The sequence below is a fragment of the Chanos chanos genome, chromosome 16 (genome assembly GCF_902362185.1).
Source record: "Chanos chanos chromosome 16, fChaCha1.1, whole genome shotgun sequence".
Lineage (NCBI taxonomy): Eukaryota > Metazoa > Chordata > Actinopteri > Gonorynchiformes > Chanidae > Chanos > Chanos chanos.
The window spans coordinates 15572319-15595129 of record NC_044510.1 but is presented as its reverse complement, the minus strand read 5'-3'; the positions used below and the strand labels follow the sequence as shown (position 1 = coordinate 15595129).

The window sequence follows — 22811 nt, the reverse complement described above, 5'->3', positions numbered from 1 at the left end:
GCTTCACATGCGCTATGGTGAACGATATTTTTATGTGACTACGACCTCGCAAAAGATTACCAAAATAAATCGGAAAATATAATGCAGATCTATTCCTCATCCCTGGAAAGGCGGAAATGGACTGTACACTCATGGTTGGTCATGTGACTCTCGTCGTTTCGCCATTTTCTTCCTCTCCGCCGGTTATCAGTGTTCTGTCGTATTCGTGAACAGCTCCTTCATTCTGGCCCCGACTTTCAAGGCCGTGTCACCGTGGGAGAGGCATACAAACATTTGCCTAGGTAGAAACCGAAGAAATTAAGGTATATTTCCCTTTCTGACACTGGTTTGTTTGCGTCTTGAACGTAAAGAAGAATGTCGTCCTCCGAAAGCCCCGAATACTCTCCGTTCTTCGCAGTGATGGGAGCCTCCGCTGCGATGGTCTTCAGTGGTAAGCCATCTTTTATTCAATCTATGATTTTACGCGAAAATTTCTACCGTTTAAACGTGGCAAAATGTGACTGATTATGTAGTGAACGTATTCTGTGTTCAGAACTGGAATTGTAATGGCACGGCTGGCTCGAGTGATGATGCGTCTCTCAAGCTTTGTACCTGTAGGGGGGGAAGGGATGCAAAGGTTTCCATCACGGCAAATGACGTCTCTGTTGACGTAATTTCTTTTTTAAATTATTTATTTGGATCGATTATATTAACGAGACGTTACCTCGCAAATAATTGATAGTGTATGTAGTGGAACGTTGTCGTGTGTGACGCTAGTGGGCTAGGTTTAGTCACTTTGACTAAGACAGGGCATACGTTCACAGCGCAATAGTCTTTGAAGGGCAGATTATTTCCAAATGTACACATTTGCCTCTTATCGTTGGAAAAACGTTGAGCATTTTAAATGTATTCTAAATGAGGCGTCGTATGACCTCTTGTCCACCTTCTTATGTCACCGATTACCAGCTTTCCCACCAAACCAACATGTAATTAACATATGCAGGTCCAGTTCAGCCTCCACTGCGGTTGTTCGTGAATTCTGGTGTGTTTAAGTAAACAGAAAGAGCAGATTCTCATTTCTATGAAGCCTCGTCATTTACACGTAGGTTTTTATAAACAGCGCTGTGATTTCAAAGCTACACCTCATATTAGCCGAAGCTAACGACGGCTAAAGAAGAGGCAATACCCCGTGGGCTGCTTCGGTAATTACCGGAATATTTCGGAATACACCGAATTTACTGCGTTCTCCGCGCATCCGTATTCGCCGTCTCGTGCTGAAATTGACGCAATTCTTTCACGCGTCTATACTGTGGAAGGAAGTCCCGAGTTAGATCATGTGACAGGCGGGCGAGGAGTGCCGCCGGTGTGACTGAACGGGGGATACTGCCATATTTCACACACTGACCTTGGGTAAACAGCAGTCTTTTAATTCATATTCCGCAAGGCCTCTTTTTTTTGGACGAGAAACATAGAAAGGGGGGGGGGGGTCATTTTTATTGGGGGGAAATGCGTGTTGTAATGGGGTTCCTCAGTAGAGGGCTTACTTAATTTCAGTAATTTCAGTCCCGCTCACCAAGCAAGGTTAGAGTTGGAGGTAATGTACAAAACAATGCATTTATGAACACATTGTATTAGATCAATGCAACATTTAAACATCTCTCTCTCTCTCCCCCTCCCTCCCTCTCTCTCTTTCTCTTTCTTTCTGTGTGTGTGTGTGTGTGTCTCTCTCCCTCCGTCCGTCCGTCCGTAGCACTGGGTGCGGCATATGGCACGGCTAAGAGCGGCACCGGCATCGCTGCCATGTCGGTCATGCGTCCCGAGCTGATCATGAAGTCCATCATTCCCGTGGTCATGGCTGGAATCATCGCTATCTACGGACTGGTGGTGGCCGTCCTCATCGCCAACAACATCGCCCCAAACATCACACTCTTCAAGTGAGTTTCCTTCTGTCTCTCACACACACACACACACACACACATATACATACATACATACTTACACACAGATTTTGGTGTGGGCCATAGAATATATATGATATGTAAGACGCAGGAGTTTTGAGAAGGTCCCCGCATTTCCATTGATTGTCTTACACATAGTCACAGTATAATACCACATAGCTTCATGCATCTTTTTACTAAAAACACACACACACACACACACACATACACGTCCACAAACACACAGAGATGGCGTGCTGGTGTCCTGATTGGCTGCGTGTGTCTGTAGGAGTTTTCTGCACCTGGGTGCTGGGTTGAGCGTGGGTCTGAGCGGACTGGCGGCTGGCTTTGCCATCGGCATCGTTGGCGATGCGGGCGTGAGGGGCACTGCCCAGCAGCCCCGGCTGTTCGTGGGCATGATCCTCATCCTGATCTTCGCCGAAGTCTTGGGTCTGTACGGGCTCATCGTCGCCCTGATCCTCTCCACCAAATAAACAGTGACAGACAAACAAACAAACAAATAAATACAAACGCAAACATCAACAACCTCACACACACACACACACACACACTTACATAAACAAACATCCACCTGAAGAAACACATGACTAACTACACCACCAGAACCGAGAGGGGGGGGAGTGCGTTTGCGTGTTTGTGTCTGTGGGTATGTGAGCGAGCGAACGTGTGAACCCATGTGTGTGTGTGTGTAAGCGAGCAAATGACCGTGTGTGTGAGACTGTGCGTGTGTGTGTGAACTCCTCTCTCTCTCTGCGTGTATAGTAGCCTAATGTGCGTTCCCTTTGTAAATGCCCAGTGTAGCCTGTGCTGTTGTCCTGTGTGTGTGTTTAGGTAGAGTCCCCAACACCCCCATTTGCTTCACTCTTTTTACTCCGTTTTTTTTTTTCCTTTTCTTGTTCTTCTGCTTTCTTTACATCACAATGTTTCCTCATGTTTGAAGAACAAATCATTTCTTTGTTTTGTTTTTTTGTTGTTTTTTTTTGTCTTAATTTGGGACCATTTCTAATCCAGACACTGATGTTGAGGATTTAACTGTAAAAAAAAAAATAATAATAAAGACAGATTATTATTTTTTTTGTTTGCTTGTTTGCTTTTTTTCACTGATTATTTATGAAGATTTTGAAATGTTCATGAAACTGTGTAAATGAATCAAAGTCTTTACTGAATTCCCAATGATCTCTATATAAATATGTGTATCAGAAATATATATCTGTATAGGTAGGTGAATTGCACTGTGGGTAATTTGTGCTTGGAGTTCCTCTGGATGTAATCATTGGTTACCATGGAGATTGTTTGTCTGTATCAAGATATTGGTGTGGGCGTTGAATAAGTGTATGTGAGGTACGGAGAGAGTGTGTATGCACGCGTATGAGTGTGAGAATGTGTGTGTTGTAACTTTAAAAGGCAACATTCTTCAAAACACGTGTAACGTTTTACCTGTAGTTACTGTTTCTGGTTGCATTGATGGGTTAAAAGCCAGCCCACGCCGTCCTGTTTCCAAATAAAAACTTCCTCAACTTCATTTTCTCTGTGTGCGTATATGTGTCAGCGAATTTACTCGTGGATAAAATCACATTTCATTCACGGACGAATATACGTTCTGTGTCGCCCGCTCTGTTATGTTTATATCTGTTTCTTAACGGGCATGTTCATAAGTGTACCCAGTATTGTAGGTTACACATGCTTGTTAGTTAAACATGCAGCGATTATCGAACAGGGAAGTCATTTAGGGTCACCTACTTGGTTTTGACATACTCTGTAGCTTTATGGGTTCACACAAGGGGATCCACCCGCCAAGGACTTGGTTTTGCACAGGCAACTTCAGTAAGGTGTGAATAAATACGTAACAAAAACTAATTGTAAAACTGGACAAATATTGTCAGGTGCTAGAGATTTGTAGACATGATTTCGCATAACGCTCGTACAGTAGACGCGCATCACTCTCATCCTAAAGACATTGTCGCGTGTTTCCTCTGTGAGGGATTAGTCCCTGCGTTACCATCTGTCCCTCAGAAAGTCCGCTCGCTGACGCCTCAGCCGAGCCACAATGCGCGCGCAGCGCCCCGTTGAATTATCAGGTAACGGCACTGCAATGGGCAGGGAAGACCTGGAATTCAGGTTTCCAGTCACATATTGAAAAGGACGCCTTTCACCCAGTGCAACCATTTGTTTACATTTCACAGTTAAATTCATTCATTTAACAGACGCTTTTATTCAAATCGACATCCAAGACAAGCAGAATACAACTCGTTAGACGTTAAAGAGCTGACTGTGGCATAGGTTCCACCGCTAAGTTGAGGTTCAGGCCAGATATACATGCAAGAGAGTTGAAAGAAAGAGTTATTTAAAGTATCGTTTTTAATTACAGTTATGGGAAATATGTCACACTATAGAGTTTTCCAAATGTGGCATAATGTATGGCTAATAGCATTCATTCGTTTGAAGAGTTCCATACGACGACGACGACGACGATGATGATGTATCCTGCATTAATACAAAAGACTCCGGAAAATGAAACGTCAGCAGGAGATATTCTCGGGATTGCTGTTGCAGCTGCTGCAGTATTCTTGCTGCTGTGATTAGACACCGACTTCAGCTGGGAATCGGGCCGGAGAAACTGGCAGCATTTACGATGTAGCGCCAGGTCCTCTGCATTTGGAGCTCTCTTGGTGAGGAAAACAGTCGGACCAGCGGCCGTGTGTCAGTGTCAAAATGTCCGTATGGAAAACGTTTCTCACCTGCTTTACTAGGGGAACGGGCACCTGATCACTGGTGGTTGAGGCGTTCAACCTTGAGAAGAATGTGACATTTAATGACAACAGCTTGAAACCAATAACAACGAAGGACTGACTTACAATCCCACCCATTTGTCCGTAAATCCAATCGTTGTCAAGTAGGAGGGCGGTTCTTCATAAGGTATTGTTTACGTCTGTCGTGAAAAGTAGGTCACAGAAAAGAGTGTGACAGCTAGTAAAACCCAATGAATACACTCTAACAGATCAATGTGTTACGTTAATCTTCTGAAAACTATACATTATTAAATCGGAACAGGACAGAAGGCACGTGAACTGCAGATTGCACCTATAAAGCTGGTAAGTTGGTCTTTCGCAGGGCACTGCTTCGCCAACGCGACGGAAATCTTACCGAGGAGCTAGCTCTAGGAACACTAACTTAATGGTAGCCAGACAGCTGTCCGCTAGCTAGGGTGGCGTTCTTTTGTTTAACACTTGCAATGTTTTTCCGTGTATTTTGCTGCAGCTTCACTCTACGGCCACTTCTCCTGCAAGATATCTTCATAGCTGAGAATGAATTTTTTGCGTTTAATGAATGAATGAAGGGCAGCTAAATCTTAGCTTCTGGACAACACTAGCCGAAGTAGGTTAGCTTGTAATCTGTGGCTAACTTCGCTACAACGTTAACTACACTTTTTAGGCCTGAACAAAACGTTAGACGGCAATTTTTAATCTCACAGTCTGATAGTCGTCGAAGTCAAAGAGCATGTTGCTCTTTCATTACTCATCTAAAAGCCCTATACCTTCAAAATGTTAATTGCAATGCTAACTTCACAACGCAGTGAGATTGCGTGGCAACCTAGATGCAAAAGAGATTTGCGTCTCATCTGCTAATGGGCAAGCTGTTTTTAAAACGAACGCGAGGTAATGGTCATGTAAAGCGTAACGGTTCCACGATACTCAGCAGTTAATCGAACATGACGCGCCGAGTGAGTATCGTTTCTGCATTAAGATGCGGGCGGGTGCTCCCATCAGAGTACGCGCGCTAGTGTAACCTGGCATGTCCTAAAACTCATCCATAATGTCAACATGAACTTCACCATCGATATAAGCGGTCTCTGTTTGCATATTCATTAGCTGAAATACATTCATTTGCATTCAGTAAGCTAGTGGAGTTAGTGGATTCCGATTGGAAAACACTACCCGAGTAAAGTTTCAGGAAAGCACATAGCGGTGATCGTTTTGAGTCAGAGGGCGTGTGACGGCCGCATACATGTGCCATTAATATACGATCCCTGCTAAACTGATTTTCCACCTGAATGCAATGGTAGTGTCACTGCCACGCGCACGTCCACTGCTTGTATTAAATGCCCTGTGACGAGGAACAGTAGCCTACCTCCCGCTCCTGCCCGGACAGGAGAGAGGTGCGCGAGGTACTCTACCGTTGATCTCGAATTTCATTCGATATCTTTTTTTTTTTTCCTTTGATGGATTTTCATGATGGCAGCGTTCTCATTCCAAGCATTAAAATGATCTCTGTAATATTTAAACCGTTGCTGACTAAGATATATTATGGGTAAACACTTTGTAAACGGGTCGATAATCATTAGAGTCCGTGTGTAATTGACAAAATCTTTCTAGATATACGTACATGAGAGAAATCGTTTCTGGGACTGGTGTTGGTTCTGGTAGGGGACGGGTTTTTTTTTTTGTCTCTTGTCTTTTAAAGCAGAAGATGTTTTTCTGTTGAGCGTCGGTGATAAGAGCTGTCTTAAACCGTATTCTTAAACTGCACTGTTCAGATTATATTAAATAAAAAGCAGAATGTGGTGTGATAACAGAGTACATACTTTGAAAAACGGTGATAAGGGGAAGTGCATGAGAAGCAGGGGGTTGTGGGTTCTAACCTCAACACGACAGTTTACTGCTGATATATCCCCGAGTTAAAAGAACTCAACCAACCGGCCAAGGCTGCGCTGTGTAGATGTGTGTGAGGCCTCTGTTGTCTGGAGTAATGCTTTAGATGTGTCAGGATACAGGAGTCAGCTAAAGGAATGAATGTGACTCTCTGGTGAAACACCAGCGCTACGCTGTGTCCTTAAAAAAAACACTGTGGACAGGGTCAGTCACCTTCACATCGGAACGGACCCTGCGTGTGAGTGTGAGTGTGAGAGAGAGATTTGCTGTCAGAGGCTCTTATTCTGAGTGATGCTCATAAGTTTAGACTGATTCGTCTGTCTTTCGGTGATTTCAGCCATTAGCCACTTTGATTGGTCATCTGTTTATGATTGGCAGGTGTGGTTGGCCCGTGACTGCCATGTCGAGGCGGAGCAGGAACAGTAGGGCGTGGCGTTACGTGTGGAGCGGGATCCGACGGGACGCAGACGCGAGAGCGCTAGTGCTCGCCTCCGAAAGTGAGGAGTGGGGATACGAACGGCAGCAGGTATGCACACGTGTGTGTGTGTGTGTGTGTGGGTTAGAGCTGGAAGGTGGATGGAGTGCCCATCGCAGTCTTCATGTCATTTCAAACAGTTTGATATTATATATAAAGACAATTAATAATATTAATCGTAATCGTATGTGATCTGAATTGACAACTAGACAGAACACTGATACTAAAGATAATGTACAATGTTGACTGATCTGACAACCCCTCTGCTTGCTTGATTGCGTGTGCGTGCGTGTGTGTACGTGTGTATGTGTGTGTGCGTACGTGTGTATATGTGTGTATGTGCGTGTGGGTGTGTTCGCGTGTATATGTATGTATGTGTGTGCGTGTGTGTACGTGTTAATGTGTGTGTGTGTGTTTGTACGCTGCAGTACAGTGACTCTGACTCAGAAGCGGAGTACCCCACTCTGATCCAACCTGTGCCCAGCGCTGTGCCCGTCACGGGAGAGTCCTACTGCGGCTGCCACTCGCAGATGGAGCTCAGCTGCAACCCGCGTCTGCGCAGTTATACACGCCTGCGAGACTGTCACTGTGGCGAGGACGACCAGGGTAAAACCACACACTCACTCACACACACACACACACACACACACACAGATACAAGGGTCAGAGCTAATCCACTGTAGACAGGTGGTCTGGTGTTTTTTTGCACTGAGTACGTGGAAACAGGTGGACTCTCTTGGAGAAGGTGGTGAACAGAGCTCAGTGTGGTGATTGTATGTGTGATTAGCCAAAGCAGCTGGACGTCTGAGTATTTTTACCCTGCGGAGAAGAAAAGTTCCTGTAAGACGTCAGTTATTTTTGGTCAGTGTTGAGAAGAAGAACGTGCATGTGAGGGTGTTGAGTGAGAGAGTAAATCTTTACTTTCTCTCAACTTTACTCTTTACTTTTGTGAGAGGGAATAAGTGTTTGTATGAATGATGTTCCTGTCAAATTGAGAGGAAAGCGGAAAACAACAGCAGCCAAAAATGTGAACTACACGGATCACGATGTACACACTCCACACAATGCATATTTACACACTCTCTCTCTCTCTCTCTCTCACACACACACACACACACATTCGCGCGCACACACATAAAAGAACACTGTATTCTTAGACAGAAGACTCATTATCAACCATTTAAGTTTCTTAAAGGACTGTGTTCAAAAGTAGGGCTGTGTATCGGCAAGAATCTGATGATACGCTACGTATCCCTATACAGGGGTCACGATTCAGTACATTGCGATACTGTAAACAAAGCGATGTATTGATGTATTTTTTAAATCTAATTTTAGATCCACTCGTTTAACGTTTGCTGTTTGCTGTTCCGTTAGCTGTACGTCAGAATAGTGTCTTGCTAAGTGTGCCCTCAGATTTGTTGTGTTGCCCGAGTATTTGATTTTGGCGTGGCACATTTCGCAAACAGCATGGCTCTTGTCAATCTCCTTAGTGCCGCCTTTATTGCGGATAGCCAAAATGAGCCCACACTTCAGCTCTGTACCCCGCTGGAGCCAGTCTAACTCTACTGGATTCCGCCATCGGTGGTAACGCTAACATTGGCATTAGGTTTGCTAATGCTAATGTGAGTCGTGTGCCCTTACGCCACTTCCTGTCTCAATTTACGTTGTTACGTTGGCGTGGAAGAGTCACATGGCTGAAGATAGATTACAGCACTGCTATCTAGCATTCAGGGGTTTAAACACAACACAAAATGAACCACTGTCTGCCACAAATCTTTGCATGTAAACTATTAATGAAAAATCAATACAGTGTTTTTGAGAATCAATACAGTATCACAAGATATAATATCGCGATACTCAAGTGTATCGCTGTTTTCTTACACCCCTGTTCAGAAGTAGTGATGATTTGTGTCTCAGATCATATCCCAGATTGGTTGTGTGTGATGTCTGTCAGATTCTGATTGGCTGTGTATGATGTCTGTCAGATTTTGATTGGGTGTGGGATGAGGATAGCCGGTCCTCTGCCACCCTGCTGAGCTGTGAGAACAGGAAGGTGAGTTTCCATTCGGAGTACAGCTGCGGCACTGCGGCCATCCGCGGCTCCAAGGAGCTGTCAGACGGACAGCACTTCTGGGAAATCAAGATGACATCACCTGTCTACGGCACAGATATGGTGAGGCTACCTCTGTTTGTGTGTGTGTGTGTGTGTGTGTTTGTGTTTCATAGATGTTACGTATATGATTTTCATTGCGTGGTGTGATTTTAGTGTATAAGGTTTGGTGTGTGTGTGTGTGTGTGTGTGAGAGAGAGAGACAGACAGGGTTTTTTTTTGTACACTGCCCAGGAAAAGCAGTCTAATTCTGACCTAATTCTTTTCTGTTGTGTCTTACTCAAGGAGTCCATGACCCTGTAAAGAGTGAGAAAGAAACACCCAGTGTGTTATCATAGCTCTGTGTTGGGCTGTGTTTATATGTCATGTTAATGGCAGTATAGGTCAGGATGTCAGAGAATGTGAACTGTGTGGGCTGGAGGGGTGTCACCTGTAAAAGAACTGTGTGTCGTGTCCTCTCCTGGAGGAGCTTGGTCCTGCTGTTTTTCTTGTCATCTAACTAAGTCTCTGATTGGCTGAAAAGCATGCACATTTGTTTTCAAGGTGAAAATCAACAGATAACTAAGAGATGAAAACAAAAACCGGCAGGACCCTGGCCCTCTCAGGACCAGATTTTGACGCCCCTGGAGTATTGTGTATGTTGTAGTTAATAGTGCCAGAGAAACTGTCTGGGCATTTGTGTGATGGTGTGTGCTTGTATGTTTATTATTGATGGTGTTTGTCTTGGAAGTGGTGTGTGTACTGTAATGTCTCAAATAAAAGTCGGGTCTCAAATAATGGCTGGGAGTGCCAACTGTTTGGGCAAATAAAGGCTGGTCCCAAATACAGGCCAAACAAAAACCAAACCAGCCAAACAAACAAACCAACCAAACAAACAAACCCATGAGTTACAGAAAGGCTCAGGTGATAAATTCATCATATTTCCACAGCATTATTTACATCAGTACAACAACATACAGTAATCAACAACATACGGTTATTATGCTCACCATTCTGTTACTATTAATTTTTTTTTTTTTTTTAACAGAAACACCATATTGATAGTGTTCTAACTCACATGGATTGTGGTCGTTGTAAGACTATGTGTGTTAATGGCCCATTATTAGTATTCAGGGACATCACTGCCAACACTCTCTCCTTCCTATTTCCTATGTGTTATTTCATTATTTCTATGAGTTATTTCACATAACAGCACGTGTAACGGTACTTAGAAAAAGTCACGGAAGGGAAAAAAAAAGTTTTATTTTAGATGGCATAGGTACGGTAATAGTTGGGACATGTCGGCCGGTGAGCTGGAAACAGAGGAACAGATTTCACCTTTAAAGCTGTTATTACTTCAGCCTGTTCCCATTTATCCTCCTTAATCAACAATAAAACAAGTAATTCACAGAATGATCAGCGCTAATCAACGTAAATATAGTACATGATTACCGATTTCGTTCTGTGGTAGAATTACCGTTCTTTGCAAACTATTGCATCATTCGCTACATCCGCAACTGCTTTCAGTCCGTCGATAATTTTGCTCTTCGTTCTCTTTCCAAATCCTGGTAATACTGGTACATTAAAATGATCTACGAAAATTCTGCTGTTTGAATGCTCATGAAACTTCTGTTTTTGTGCGGTCTGCGTGCACTGCACACAAACTGATGCAACATACAGATGTGTATATCGCATCAGCCTAATTAATCGATCTCACGTTGTCGCTTTCACAATAGCACACAAACTTTAACCAGTCTGCGCTGTTTTGTCTGCATTACGATCTTGCAGATCCTAGTAACATATTAAATAATAGCCTGTCTCTAATAAAGGCTGGATTCTTTCCTCAGTTCGGGTAAATAAAGGCCCCGGCCACTATTTGGAAATTAACGGTATTTGTTTATTACCTGTGTGTGTGTAATAGATGTTTATTACTGATGATGTGTAATGTGTGTGTGTATGGGTTACGGATGGTGTGTGTAGTGTGTGTGTGTGTTTTTTACTGATGATGTGTAACGTGTGTGTTATAGATGGTTGGTATTGGGACGTCTGATGTAGTGTGTGTGTGTGGATGGTGTGTGTAGGGTGTGTGTTTTTTTACTGATGATGTGTAATGTGTGTGTGTGTGTAGTGTGTGTGTGTTTTACTGATGATGTGTAACGTGTGTGTGTGTGTGTGTGTGGATGGTGTGTATAGCGTGTGTGTTTTTTACTGATGATGTGTAATGTGTGTGTGTGTGTGTGGCTGGTGTGTGTAGCGTATGTGTTTTTTACTGATGATGTGTAATGTGTGTGTGGCTGGTGTGTGTAGCGTGTGCATTTTTTACTGATGATGTGTAACGTGTGTGTGTGTGTGTGTGTGTGGGGGTTACGGATGGTGTGTGTAGTGTGTATGTTTTTTACTGATGATGTGTAATGTGTGTGTGTGTGGGAGGTTGGGGGGTTATGGATGGTGTGTATAGCGTGTGTGTTTTTTACTGATGATGTGTGTATGTGTGTTATAGATGGTTGGTATTGGGACATCTGATGTGAATCTGGACAAATATCGACACACATTCTGCAGCCTGCTGGGGAAAGATGAGGACAGCTGGGGTCTGTCTTATACAGGTAATATATCACACACACACACACAGATACACATTAAATATAAACGCACACACACACACAGACACACTCAGACAGACACAGACACACATAAATATAAACACACACAGACATATACACACACACATAAATATAAACACACACAGACACACACACACACAGATACACATAAATATAAACACACACAGACATATACACACACACATAAATATAAACACACACAGACACACACACACACAGATACACATAAATATAAACACACACAGATACACACACACACATAAATAAACACACACACATACACACAGACAGACAAACACACATACAGATACACACACACATAAATATAAACACACACAGATACACACACACACACACACACACACATAAATATAAACACAGACAGAAACACACACACACCCACAGACACACTCAGACAGACAGACACACACACACACACACACTCAGACACACAGACACAGATACACATAAGCGTAAACACAGACAGATACACACACAGAGACACACACACACACGCACATAAATAAACACACACACTCAGAAACAAACCTGGGACCGGTATAGAGGTAGGATACTTTATACAGGCTTTCACAGTTTAACAGAATGTCCAAACTGTTGAACAGGAGGGGTTGTTTGGGGTTTTTAGCTGCTCTCCTATTGGACAGTGTTCGACCTCAGAGTCAGCCTGTGTGGAATCTTACACAGTGGAGTTGCTTCTTTAATCAGGTGACTCCCCCACCCCCCCCCCCCCCCCTTCCTTTTACGGAGTAACATGCACGCAGAGCCTGAGGTCTGTGAATTCCCCATAGACTTGCAGAAATGATCACGTTCACTGTGTTTGGGATCAGAGCAGCTTTGGCTGTCATGCTTCTCTGTGCCGTGTTTCAGTATCCTAAGACAAGCCCCCTCATCCATGCCACTGGACCTAATGTGTCTGTGTGTGTGTGTGTGTGTTTCAGGTCTGTTACATCATAAAGGGGATAAGGTGCGTTTTTCATCGCGGTTTGGTCAAGGTTCCATCATCGGCGTTCACTTAGACACCTGGCACGGAACACTCACCTTCTTCAAGAACCGAAAGTGTATTGGTGAGGTCCTCTTGGTCCCGCTCTTTTAAAACACACCAACCTGGAGTATGGAGGGCTGGTTCATCTGTGTGTGTGTGTGTGTGTGTGTGTGTGTGTGTGTGTGGGTGGGTGGGTGTGTGTGTTTAGGTTTTTCTTGTATCTCAGCACTGTCTGAAGGGAATTTAAACTGAATTATATGACTGATTATTAAAACTTTTGGGTAATAGCTGATTTAAGATTTGATGTGTGTGTGTGTGTGTGTGTGTGTGTGTGTGTCTGATACAGGTGTTGCCGCCACCGAGTTGAAAAACAAGCGTGTGTATCCCATGGCGTGCTCCACCGCCGCCAAGAGCAGCATGAAGGTGATCCGCTCAGTCTCCGCCCCCACCTCCCTCCAGTACCTCTGCTGTTCCCGCCTCCGCAAGCTCCTCCCCTCCGGAGCCGACGCCCTCGGGGTCCTGCCCCTCCCTCCGGGCCTCAGGCACCTCCTCCACTCAAAGCTGGGCTGGGTGCTGAGCCTGGACCACGCGCACTCACACACAGACTCACACACACACACGGCGCCTGGACCCTCGTCTTCAGGCAGCGATTCTGAAGGCTGTTCCTCTGACCCCGAAGCCTGTCAGAGAAAACGCTGCCGCTGGACCTGAGACACACAGACACGCACACACACACACACACACACATGCACACACATGCACACACACACACGTACACACTCGCGCAATGTATGAAGTCAAATGTGGGGATCACTTTTCACAAAGCAGGATTACTGAGTTAGAGTCATGGAGCTACCAGTTGTTTTGTCGTCTGTGAACTCAGCTGTAATCCTCATTCACTTGTATAGAGACCAGACTCATGCTTAAGGATCTGTCATAATGCTTTATGAGCTTAGTACAGTGAAACAGAAAAACTGGACAGTATTTATGAAAAAAAAAAAAACAAACAAACAAAAAAAACAATTTTTGTTATCCAGTGAACAAACTCTGCAGTTCTGTTTTGTGAAGTGTTCCGTGGGTCTTTCTAGGTTGTAAACACACACACGCTGACGTACCAGACCTTTTTTCACACGCACAAACCAATGACTGGATGCAAGAGACTTAAATTCTGAGTGTTGGCCTGTGTGTACATCTCTCTGCAGCGTGTGTGTGTGTGTGTGTGTGTGTGTGTGCGCGCGCGACCATCCATGAGTGTGTGTGTGTGTGTGTGTGTGTGTGTGTGTGTGTTCTCTGAATTATGTTACATATAATACATGAGCTAACATGTATTGCGTTGATGAGAAGATGCAAAACCAGCCTGTCCGTCTCTCTCACTCTCTCTCTCTCTCAAACACAGAAGAGATCAACAGAGAGAGAGGTCTGTCTCTTTTTCAGCAGGAGCCCTCATCCTGTCTGCTCTGTGTTACTGACTCTCTGTCTGCGCTTAAAGGACAGAAAAATGCCACCCGCTTACGCCCAATCAGTGATGTTTTACAGTCATGTCCCTCTCTCCTATTGGCTGGCTCCTCTGTCTGTCTCATTACACCCCTCCCCCAGATCCCTCAGAACTGTTACAGCTGATTCTGTCCAACCTTAGATCTCATGCTATTCTACCACTTTAAAACACTTAATCAAATGATTGTTTTTAATTTGCACAATGATATCGCTATAGCCAATCAGTCCATGAGTTGCAATTATGTGGGTGTGGTCTCGTACTGTCTGTCCGGAGAAAAGTCTGTTTTGAACAGCGTCGGCGGCCAACCAGTAAGCGGCGGTGCTTATCTCACTGTGGGTGTACGAGTCTTTTTATTTACACATGTGTCCTCCCTGCCACTGCAGTAGAATCAGGATTACAGTGATCTTCATGTCCGTAGCTGTCTGAATAAGAGAGTTTAGTCCCCTTCTCGCAGTGTTCACACATTTCACTCTCCTGGTTTTGGCCTGAGTGCGTGTGTGTCCCCACTCTGGAGCGGCAGTGCTCCCAAACCATCTCACACACCTTCTATAGGGGTCCTTTACATTTTATATCTCACTGGCAAAACAAACAAAAAAAAATCTTCTTGTTGTTTTTGTTATGCATTAAAAGCACTTTTCGCTTCTATGTATATATAGAAATATATACAGATCTTCTATGCTGTGTTCTGTACATAATACTGTATGTATCAGCATCCTTTCTCTCTTTCTCTCTCTCTCTCTCTCTCTCTAACTATATGTTATACTGTATGTTAAGCATGGCCTTTCAACTGAACTATGATTACATTGTGAACATTTGATATATGCACAATAAAAAAAAAAGCCTGGTGTAGGTGGCAGTTTTATAAATCATAATAAATTGACTTTAAAAAACTGTATTCTCATGTTGAAGCTGTCTTTAATGGATCGTTATTGTTGTTGTTGTTATTTGTTTTTCTTTATCACGCGCATTGATGGCTGCTGTTTTGTCACAGTTTGATAATAACATTCTCTCTCCGCACATATGACTGAATACGCACGCCGTAGCTTATCGCTTTTATCCGAACCACTTACGATCCAAATTTAGTTGTGTGTGTTTTGAGACTTGGACTGTCGTGCTTTCTCTCACAATCCACCACTGACCAGCGTCCCAGACAAGAAATGAGAACATTCCTGACCAGAAATTCTCCATTTAATTTCCGTGGAGTCTGGAGACATCCGAGTTTGCAGAATAGTTGTGCTCTCTGTGTTCTGTCTTCATAACGTGATTCTTAGTATAATAACCCTCAAGTTTGACCTTCCTATTAAATGAATTTCTGCGTGCAATTCAATGCGTTTTGATAGTGGAGAATTTTCGGGGGATTTCTCAGTTACATTAAAAGAAGTCGCGTACTAATTCTTCACATTCATTCATTCATTCATTCGTTCATTCGCGGCATTCTGTTAGGGAACCTACATAGAAAATTGCAGGGTTATGTGTTAAGAGGAACTACTTACTACAGCCTATGCACTGCACGGAGCCATTAAGATTTGGACCACCACACAGGAAGTTACGTATCGTGGAGGTCAAGTCAAACAAGCAGGTACAGTGTATATGCTCCTTACATGAATCACAGCTATAATTTTCACTTCTTCTCTGTTTTTAATAATAACATATGACCTAAGGGTTATTGACGTATAGTTCTCCATTGTATTGAACAGTCAATCTCGTACGGAGGGTATTAGGGAGTTTTGTAATATGCACGTGCAGCACGCCGCCTCCTGTTGAAACCTTGCGTAAAGGACCTAGTAACGGTGTAAGCTCGTTTTGTGACCCTTACGGATTTTGTTTATTCTCTTACGATAACTGTCGCCCTTACACGATGCATTTCATAGCCCTGCTGTGTACGTTATTTGTGGTGTAGTAGCGCGGTGCGCTATCTCTCACACCGGTTGAAGTCCGAGCAGAAACGTAAAATCTCAGGACCGGTTTCGGAAGCAGTCTTTAATGTAACGAACCTTTCAAATTCATCCTAGAACACGATCATAATTATTTTTGTGTCAGTTTATTTTTTATTAATCCGTTAAACGTTATACGTGTGTGACTTGCAAACCAGCACCAGTGTTCGGCTCATGAAAGCTTCGTCTGAATTCGGCAGATGCTGAATTGTTGCGTTGTCTCTGCTTTGCTTGTCTCAGCGTCCGGTTAACATTTCTGATAGGCATACCACTATACAGCCTTCATCAGTGCTATACTAGGATACCATGTCATTTCGTTTTTAGTCTCTCCAGCATATTCACTGATCCCAGTTATCCCCGTCAGTCAGCTTTTAAAATGCCCCGCAAGAAGCTATGCAAGATTTTAAATACATTATAAAGTCTTCCTTTTAGTCGTCTTAACTCTCTCCCTCTCTCTCTCGTTCTCTTAGCGCTATGGTGAAGAAAAAGCGACTCCGGCTCATTGCCGAGATAGCGCGGAAGGTCCGGGCATACCGGGAACTGAAGAACCGGCCGCGTGACTCGCAGCGTTACGCGTTGGACTATGAAACCATGACGCGGCCGCTCACAGGCAAGAGGCTGCCGGTTTTGGCCTGGGAAGACGTGAAAAGAGAGACGCGGCTCTTCACGCTGCTCTCGAGCATGCGTATGTTTGGCATCGGCCGACTCTTCACGCGAAAATCTTGGCTCGAGGAACACACAGAGCCCTGTTATTGGAAGATCACTAAAGTGAAAGTAGATTTCACTGCAGAGGTGAATTCTCTGTGTGAGTGTGTCTGTGTGTGTCTGAGAGAGAATGTGTGTGTGTTTGTATGTATCAATTTCATTCTTATATATATATATATGAGTTTTCACGCATATACACTGACGCTTCTTCACTGTCCCCTTGTAGAATATGGACCATGGAAAAGCATGGGGCATTCTGACATTCAAGGGTAAGTTACAGTGTGGAGATTCCTTTGAGTAGTGAACCTTAATAACCTTGTCCTTATGACTGGTGTAGATTCTCTCTTAGCTTTGAGTTATGGCTACCTGATCCTGTGTCTGCATTTTCTCGTCTCTGTCAGTGTAGATGTCTGGTCATCACAGTATATTGGTAGGTCTGAAACAGCCTTTAGTGGAGTCGGTGTAAAATTCTACATTATGGAAAAACAAAACTATCATCTAAACCAGGGGTGGGCAAATCCGGTCCTGGAGGGCCAGTGACCTGCCAGGTTTTTGTTTTCACCTCTTAGTTACCTGTTGATTTTCACCTTGCAAACAGGTGTGCACGCTCTTCAGCCAATCACAGATTGTATTTAGTTAGCTGACAAGAAAAACAGCAGGAACATGGCCCTCCAGGACTGGATTTGCCCACCCCTGATCTAAACCCTGATTTTCTGAAGCGTCCTGGTGCTACTTTGTTTCTTTCATTAGAAGTGATGTTCACAATGAGATGGTAGATGAGAGCATTCTGGATGGAGCTGGTGCCATTTTCCTTTCCTCCATCCAGTCTGTGTTGTAATCAGCACTGGTTAAAAGGGGGACACAGTGAAGGAGTATAAGAATCCTTATGTAGTTACACATCAGTGTAAGCTATGAGCTGTTCTGTAACACACTTAGTGTGGATCTCAGCACAGATTCATGAGAACAGGTGTGCCACACCAGTCAGACTGGGCATAAACGGGCACAAGACAGCGTGAACCCGCCTGTGGTCCCACCCGCAGATTCAGGGGCCTGAAGGGAAACAGACGGCCACGTCTGTGTGTGTCATGGCCTTTCCGTTACACGTCACATGACATTACGGCGAGTGAACGTCTGTCTGAGAGAAGAGCCCACAGACACACACACACACACACACACACACAGGTGTTACACAAGTGGCGTCTGCAGATTGTCAGATATCTGAACAGTCTGACAGTTCAGAGAGTGACATAGTAATTTGTGTTTCTATGGCGCTAATGACATTAACATTTATAACCTGAGATTACAGTGCATTTACACTGAGTCTCAGTTACAGGCAGTGGGCGGTCTTGAGCAGCGTGACCCATACAAAGCAAATTACCTGTAGAATATGAGTTATGCGTGAGTTTATTCATTTATCAGAAACTTCCCGATGCACCTGTCCATGTTGCATGACCACGTGATACTGACGCGTCATTTACGTGTTTGTTTGTGTGTTCCGCAGGTAAACAGGAAGAGACGGAGCGCGAGCTGGACAAGGTGATGTACCACGACTGGCGGCTGGTGCCGGAGCACGAGGAGGAGGCATTCGCGCGTTTTGAGCCGGTTCCGGAAGCGGCGCCTCGTTTCGCGTCTTACCCGCCCCTCCTGCGCGCCATGATCCTCGCCCAGCAGGCCAAAGAGAAGGCCGTGGACCCCGCCAGCTTGCCCGAACCCAGCCTGCCTCTCCAACGGGACGTGCTCCTGAGCAGAGAGTACTTCCGCAGTCAAGAGGAGAAGCGGAAGCAAGAGGGAACTCCCGTCTGATGATGAGGTCAAGGGGCAAGTCAGGTCATAGATGGGGTCACTGTCAGGAGATGCCCGGGGTGAAAACTGACCTTCAAAAAAGGACTATGGACCACAAACCCTTTGACCGTTTTGTTTGTTTATTCTCCTGTGCAAGGAGAACATTTCATTTGTATCTGTATTATATTCTGTGTGTTTTATTGAAATGGTAAATATTATGATGCTGTACACTAATGATTAAAATGTGCTAAATACATATTTTTGTCTGATGGCTTTGTTTGTCGAATACATACATGACACAGTGTGGGATATAGTTAAATCACCTTCAAACCCCCACTGCGCCACACGGGGAGTCACAGGCCGTTTAAAAAATGGGCCAAAGTATTAAACTTGGAAACGAGCGGGCACGCGCATTCCGGTAGCGCCTCCAGACGGGCGTGCACGATAAAGTTTCTCCCTCTCTCTCCCTCCTCCGGAACGAGAACTGACGGGACGCCTGGAGATGTTAAGATGATTTGTCTTTTCTTAACGATATTTGCAAATATCTTCCAGACAGGTGAGTGACATTTATCATTTAAGCTTGGTGTTTCATTCCTGAAAGTTAGAAATCAGCCTGGACGTAAATTCATTGCCTCTCCGACGAACGCGGCTTTGCACACTTGCTAATTAAATGCATTAGCTCTAAGCTAAACTAGCTAGCCTTCTGATGCACAGAATAGCAACGCCTACAGGTTAAAGACACCGGCCCATGTGGTTAACGCAAAGTATTAGTTTTCGTGAAGAGACGTCTTATGTAAAAGACAGTCTTACCAGGTTGGAAATGATCAACCATCTGCTGTGCTTCCCTTGGGGATTCTACAGTGGAACGACATGTTTACCTGTCCTTACCTAGCAGCATTAAATAGCTCACGAGTTTCTGCTTCTTCAGTAGCCTAGCTTAAGTTATAGACTGGTAATTATCGATATATAAAGCGACACGTTTTAGAATAAAAGTTTGTTATTACCGTTTGTGCAAGGTTCCTGACACCTAACTGCAGAATAGTAGAATGGTCTTATTTTCATCTGTACCAATAAATGATGTTAGATTATTACATGTTCTGAGCGATGGTGGTAAGGCTGCCACTTGGTTTCTATTAATAGCGCCTCAGCCACGTTGCGTCTCCGATTGGCTCTTAAAAATTTAGCTGCGGCCACGCTTGCAGTGATTGGTCACAGTGGATGTGCTTTAGCAGCGCGAGACGACTGTTTTTTCGGCATGGGCTCGAAAAGGTCAATTTCTGGCCAGAGCGAGCTCGAGAACTTCGGAGCGAAATACGCTCGGATTGATGAATGTGGTATGAGAATAATATTTCAATATTTTCCTTTATTTTCTACAAAAATGCGCGATAAAACAGCTATCAGTTGGTTGCAGCTTTGGCGGATTATATGCAACACTAGCTAAGTGGTTTATAATCTTGGTATTACTAGATTATTATAAGGATAGAATGCACAGCTCCGAAGAGTCTGTGAAGATGTCCATTCGCGAGGTTGTTTGGAGACGAAAATATTTTATATTTATTTTTTATCTTTACCTGGGGATTTTCAACAGTATACAAGTTAATAGTTCATGTTGTCAGCGAATTGTATCGTGACAGTGACAGAGGGCCGGTCACTGTGTTACAGGATGGACTGGCGTGAATGAGCGCACGTTCATCGCTGTGAAGCCGGATGGAGTACAGCGGAAACTCGTCGGTGAAATTATCCGCCGGTTCGAGCGCAAGGGTTTCAAACTGGTGGGCCTCAAACTCGTGCAGGTCAGTAATAACTCGCACACGGCAAAAAATGAACATTTAGGCCTTGTTTCTGGACGGTGTTAGGAGATAGGTTGTACGCTTGTTTTAGAAACTTATATTTATGTTTGTTTTGGATTTTAGCTCTGGCGCCATGTATATTAGAAAATAATGACATTTGACTCTGGTATTATTTTAGTCAGTTTTTCCTGTCTTTCACACATATAAAGTTAACAGTGCCTTAAAGTGTTTGTTTAACTTGTTTTCCAATCAGGCCTCTGAGGAGCAGCTGAAGGAACACTACTGGGATTTGAGGGAGAAACCTTTTTACAAAGGCCTTGTCAATTACATGAGCTCTGGACCTATCGTTGCTATGGTAATCCACGCGTTTATAGTACCTTACTAGCGAGGGCCTGTTGTACATTTTACCGAAATTAAAGAACAAGCACTGAACCCTAATTGTCACCAAAAACAGACACTTTAACACTTCTTGTTTTGCAGATCACATAATTTATAAAGAGGCACATAAACTTGGTCTCACACTTGGTCTCAGCACTGATCTCACAACTAAAGAATTTCTGACATCTTTAAGTACTTGTGAGGATCCTCCTTCCTCCTTGCTATCATAGGAAAACCTGCACACACACACACACCTGCATACAAATTATTACGCTGATGATTGTATGGGATACGGTAAAAAAGACATGTTACACATAGATCAGTGCATCACACATTGCTGTCCTCAGTTCTGCCAGCAGGTCAAAAACTTTTAGTGTTTTTTTTTTTTTTTGGTATTATTGTTTGTCTAACCGTGTGTGTGTGTGTGTGTGTGCGCGCGCGCGCACATAGGTATGGCAGGGACTTGACGTTGTAAAGACGTCTAGAAAGATGATGGGTGAGACCAATCCGGCAGACTCTCTTCCTGGGACCATTCGAGGAGATTACTGTGTGGAAGTGGGAAGGTTAGTGTGTCTGTCTATAAACATTATATATGTGTGTGTTTGTCAGGCCCTGACGTCAGTGGGATGGTATGGAGATCTTATCCCGTGTAGATCATACGAGTGAGTGTATGTTTAAAGTCACACTGTCAGTTTTATGTTTTAGACATGTTATCTTGGGAGAATACTCGAGAGAGAGAGAAATAATGTGTGTCTGTGCATGTTCAATAACCATAAAGTTTTAGGACTGTTATCTGTAGTAGAGAGTCTTGGTTTAAGTATATTATAAAGGGATAAAGCATTATCTGACTGTTTTAGGAACGTTATCTGATTGTTTTAGGAACGTTATCCATGGCAGTGACTCCGTGGAGAGTGCCCAGAGGGAGATTTCACTGTGGTTCCGGCAGCACGAGCTGATCTGCTGGGAGGAGAGCAGTGAGCATTGGATCTACGCCTGAGCATCACGTGCAAACACACACACACAAACACACACACACACAAACACACACACTTATACAGCTACTAATAACTCACAACATACATATACACACACACGCACTTATACACACAGCTTCTGCTGCCTTAAGTAGGTGATGCAGCTGTATGTAACTTTGGCAACATGTTCATTTTTATAGGACGTAACAGCTTATACTCTGTCCAAACTTGCATTAAAAGGCAGGTTAGGAGGTTATCAATATATTGTATAAGGAAGCTTTGCTAGCCAGCTAATGCTAATGTCATTTGGTGCATTTTCATCATCCCAGTCATTGGGTATAAGGGTATCTGACATATTTATTCTTCAATTTTGTGTCCGTTTTATTTACCAAAATCAACTGAATGTATTGCACAGACATGAATTGTACATAATCAAGAGAAAAAAAACAAAGCAATAATGTGTTCTCACAAAACTTGAATTCTGTAAAATAAGCTATTCCGTTGTATGGGCGGGGCTTATTTTGTCACCTCATTGTGGATGTGGCCTGTCTGCGGGCCTAGAAACCTGAGGTGAAATATCTGACACTATTTCTCAGTCTTTGAGGAAAAGAATAAAAACTAGTGGCTTCAAACTAGTGTTCAAAGTATCTCTTTGTCTTTCCAAATGAAACCTTTCGCTGCACACTTCGTGAGTTGCAAATTTAAAGATATATTTCATAGACATAATGCTCGCATTTGTAACATGTAATGCCCAGTTAGACACCAACCCAAGACTCACAGAGCGACCACAGTGTTTTTTTAATCCTGCATCACGTCTTCAAATGAAGTCTGTAAAGTTAGTGTCAAGAACTGCATATGTAACACACATGATGTATTATGTCGGGAGAATGACAAAACTAACTTCGTGGCCAATGGGAGAGCGTGTTTTCTCACCCGCTCCCTACCTACTCTGAGCTCGTGCTAGTCTGAGTTTTATTAG

The 22811-nt window shown here is 43.8% G+C and overlaps 4 protein-coding genes across 5 annotated transcripts; all 4 read left to right on the top strand.

Annotated features, from left to right (window-relative positions):
- Positions 1–155: 155 nt before the first annotated feature.
- atp6v0ca (ATPase H+ transporting V0 subunit ca) lies at positions 156–3459 on the top strand. The gene is made up of 3 exons (XM_030793597.1): positions 156–430; positions 1730–1913; positions 2206–3459. The coding sequence occupies exons 1-3, from the start codon at positions 355–357 to the stop codon at positions 2408–2410; spliced, it is 465 nt and encodes a 154-aa protein (XP_030649457.1). The 5' UTR covers positions 156–354; the 3' UTR covers positions 2411–3459.
- A 1454-nt stretch (positions 3460–4913) lies between these two features.
- spsb3a (splA/ryanodine receptor domain and SOCS box containing 3a) lies at positions 4914–14045 on the top strand. Its single transcript, XM_030793756.1, has 7 exons — positions 4914–5029; positions 6965–7112; positions 7490–7667; positions 9047–9234; positions 11651–11753; positions 12731–12856; positions 13121–14045. Exons 2-7 carry the CDS (start codon positions 6987–6989, stop codon positions 13483–13485), a joined length of 1086 nt encoding a protein of 361 aa, XP_030649616.1. The 5' UTR covers positions 4914–5029; positions 6965–6986; the 3' UTR covers positions 13486–14045.
- A 1768-nt stretch (positions 14046–15813) lies between these two features.
- On the top strand, positions 15814–18943 carry mrps34 (mitochondrial ribosomal protein S34). The gene is made up of 4 exons (XM_030793770.1): positions 15814–15848; positions 16674–16995; positions 17135–17177; positions 18410–18943. The coding sequence occupies exons 2-4, from the start codon at positions 16678–16680 to the stop codon at positions 18709–18711; spliced, it is 663 nt and encodes a 220-aa protein (XP_030649630.1). The 5' UTR covers positions 15814–15848; positions 16674–16677; the 3' UTR covers positions 18712–18943.
- A 226-nt stretch (positions 18944–19169) lies between these two features.
- nme3 (NME/NM23 nucleoside diphosphate kinase 3) lies at positions 19170–22456 on the top strand. 2 transcript variants are annotated; one of them, XM_030793447.1, is made up of 5 exons: positions 19170–19246; positions 20353–20483; positions 20734–20835; positions 21309–21421; positions 21738–22456. In XM_030793447.1, the coding sequence occupies exons 1-5, from the start codon at positions 19201–19203 to the stop codon at positions 21853–21855; spliced, it is 510 nt and encodes a 169-aa protein (XP_030649307.1). In that variant the 5' UTR covers positions 19170–19200; the 3' UTR covers positions 21856–22456. The 2 variants fall into 2 exon arrangements, with proteins under 2 accessions (XP_030649307.1, XP_030649306.1); XM_030793446.1 differs by lacking the exon at positions 19170–19246 and adding an exon at positions 19946–20024.
- Positions 22457–22811: the final 355 nt, after the last annotated feature.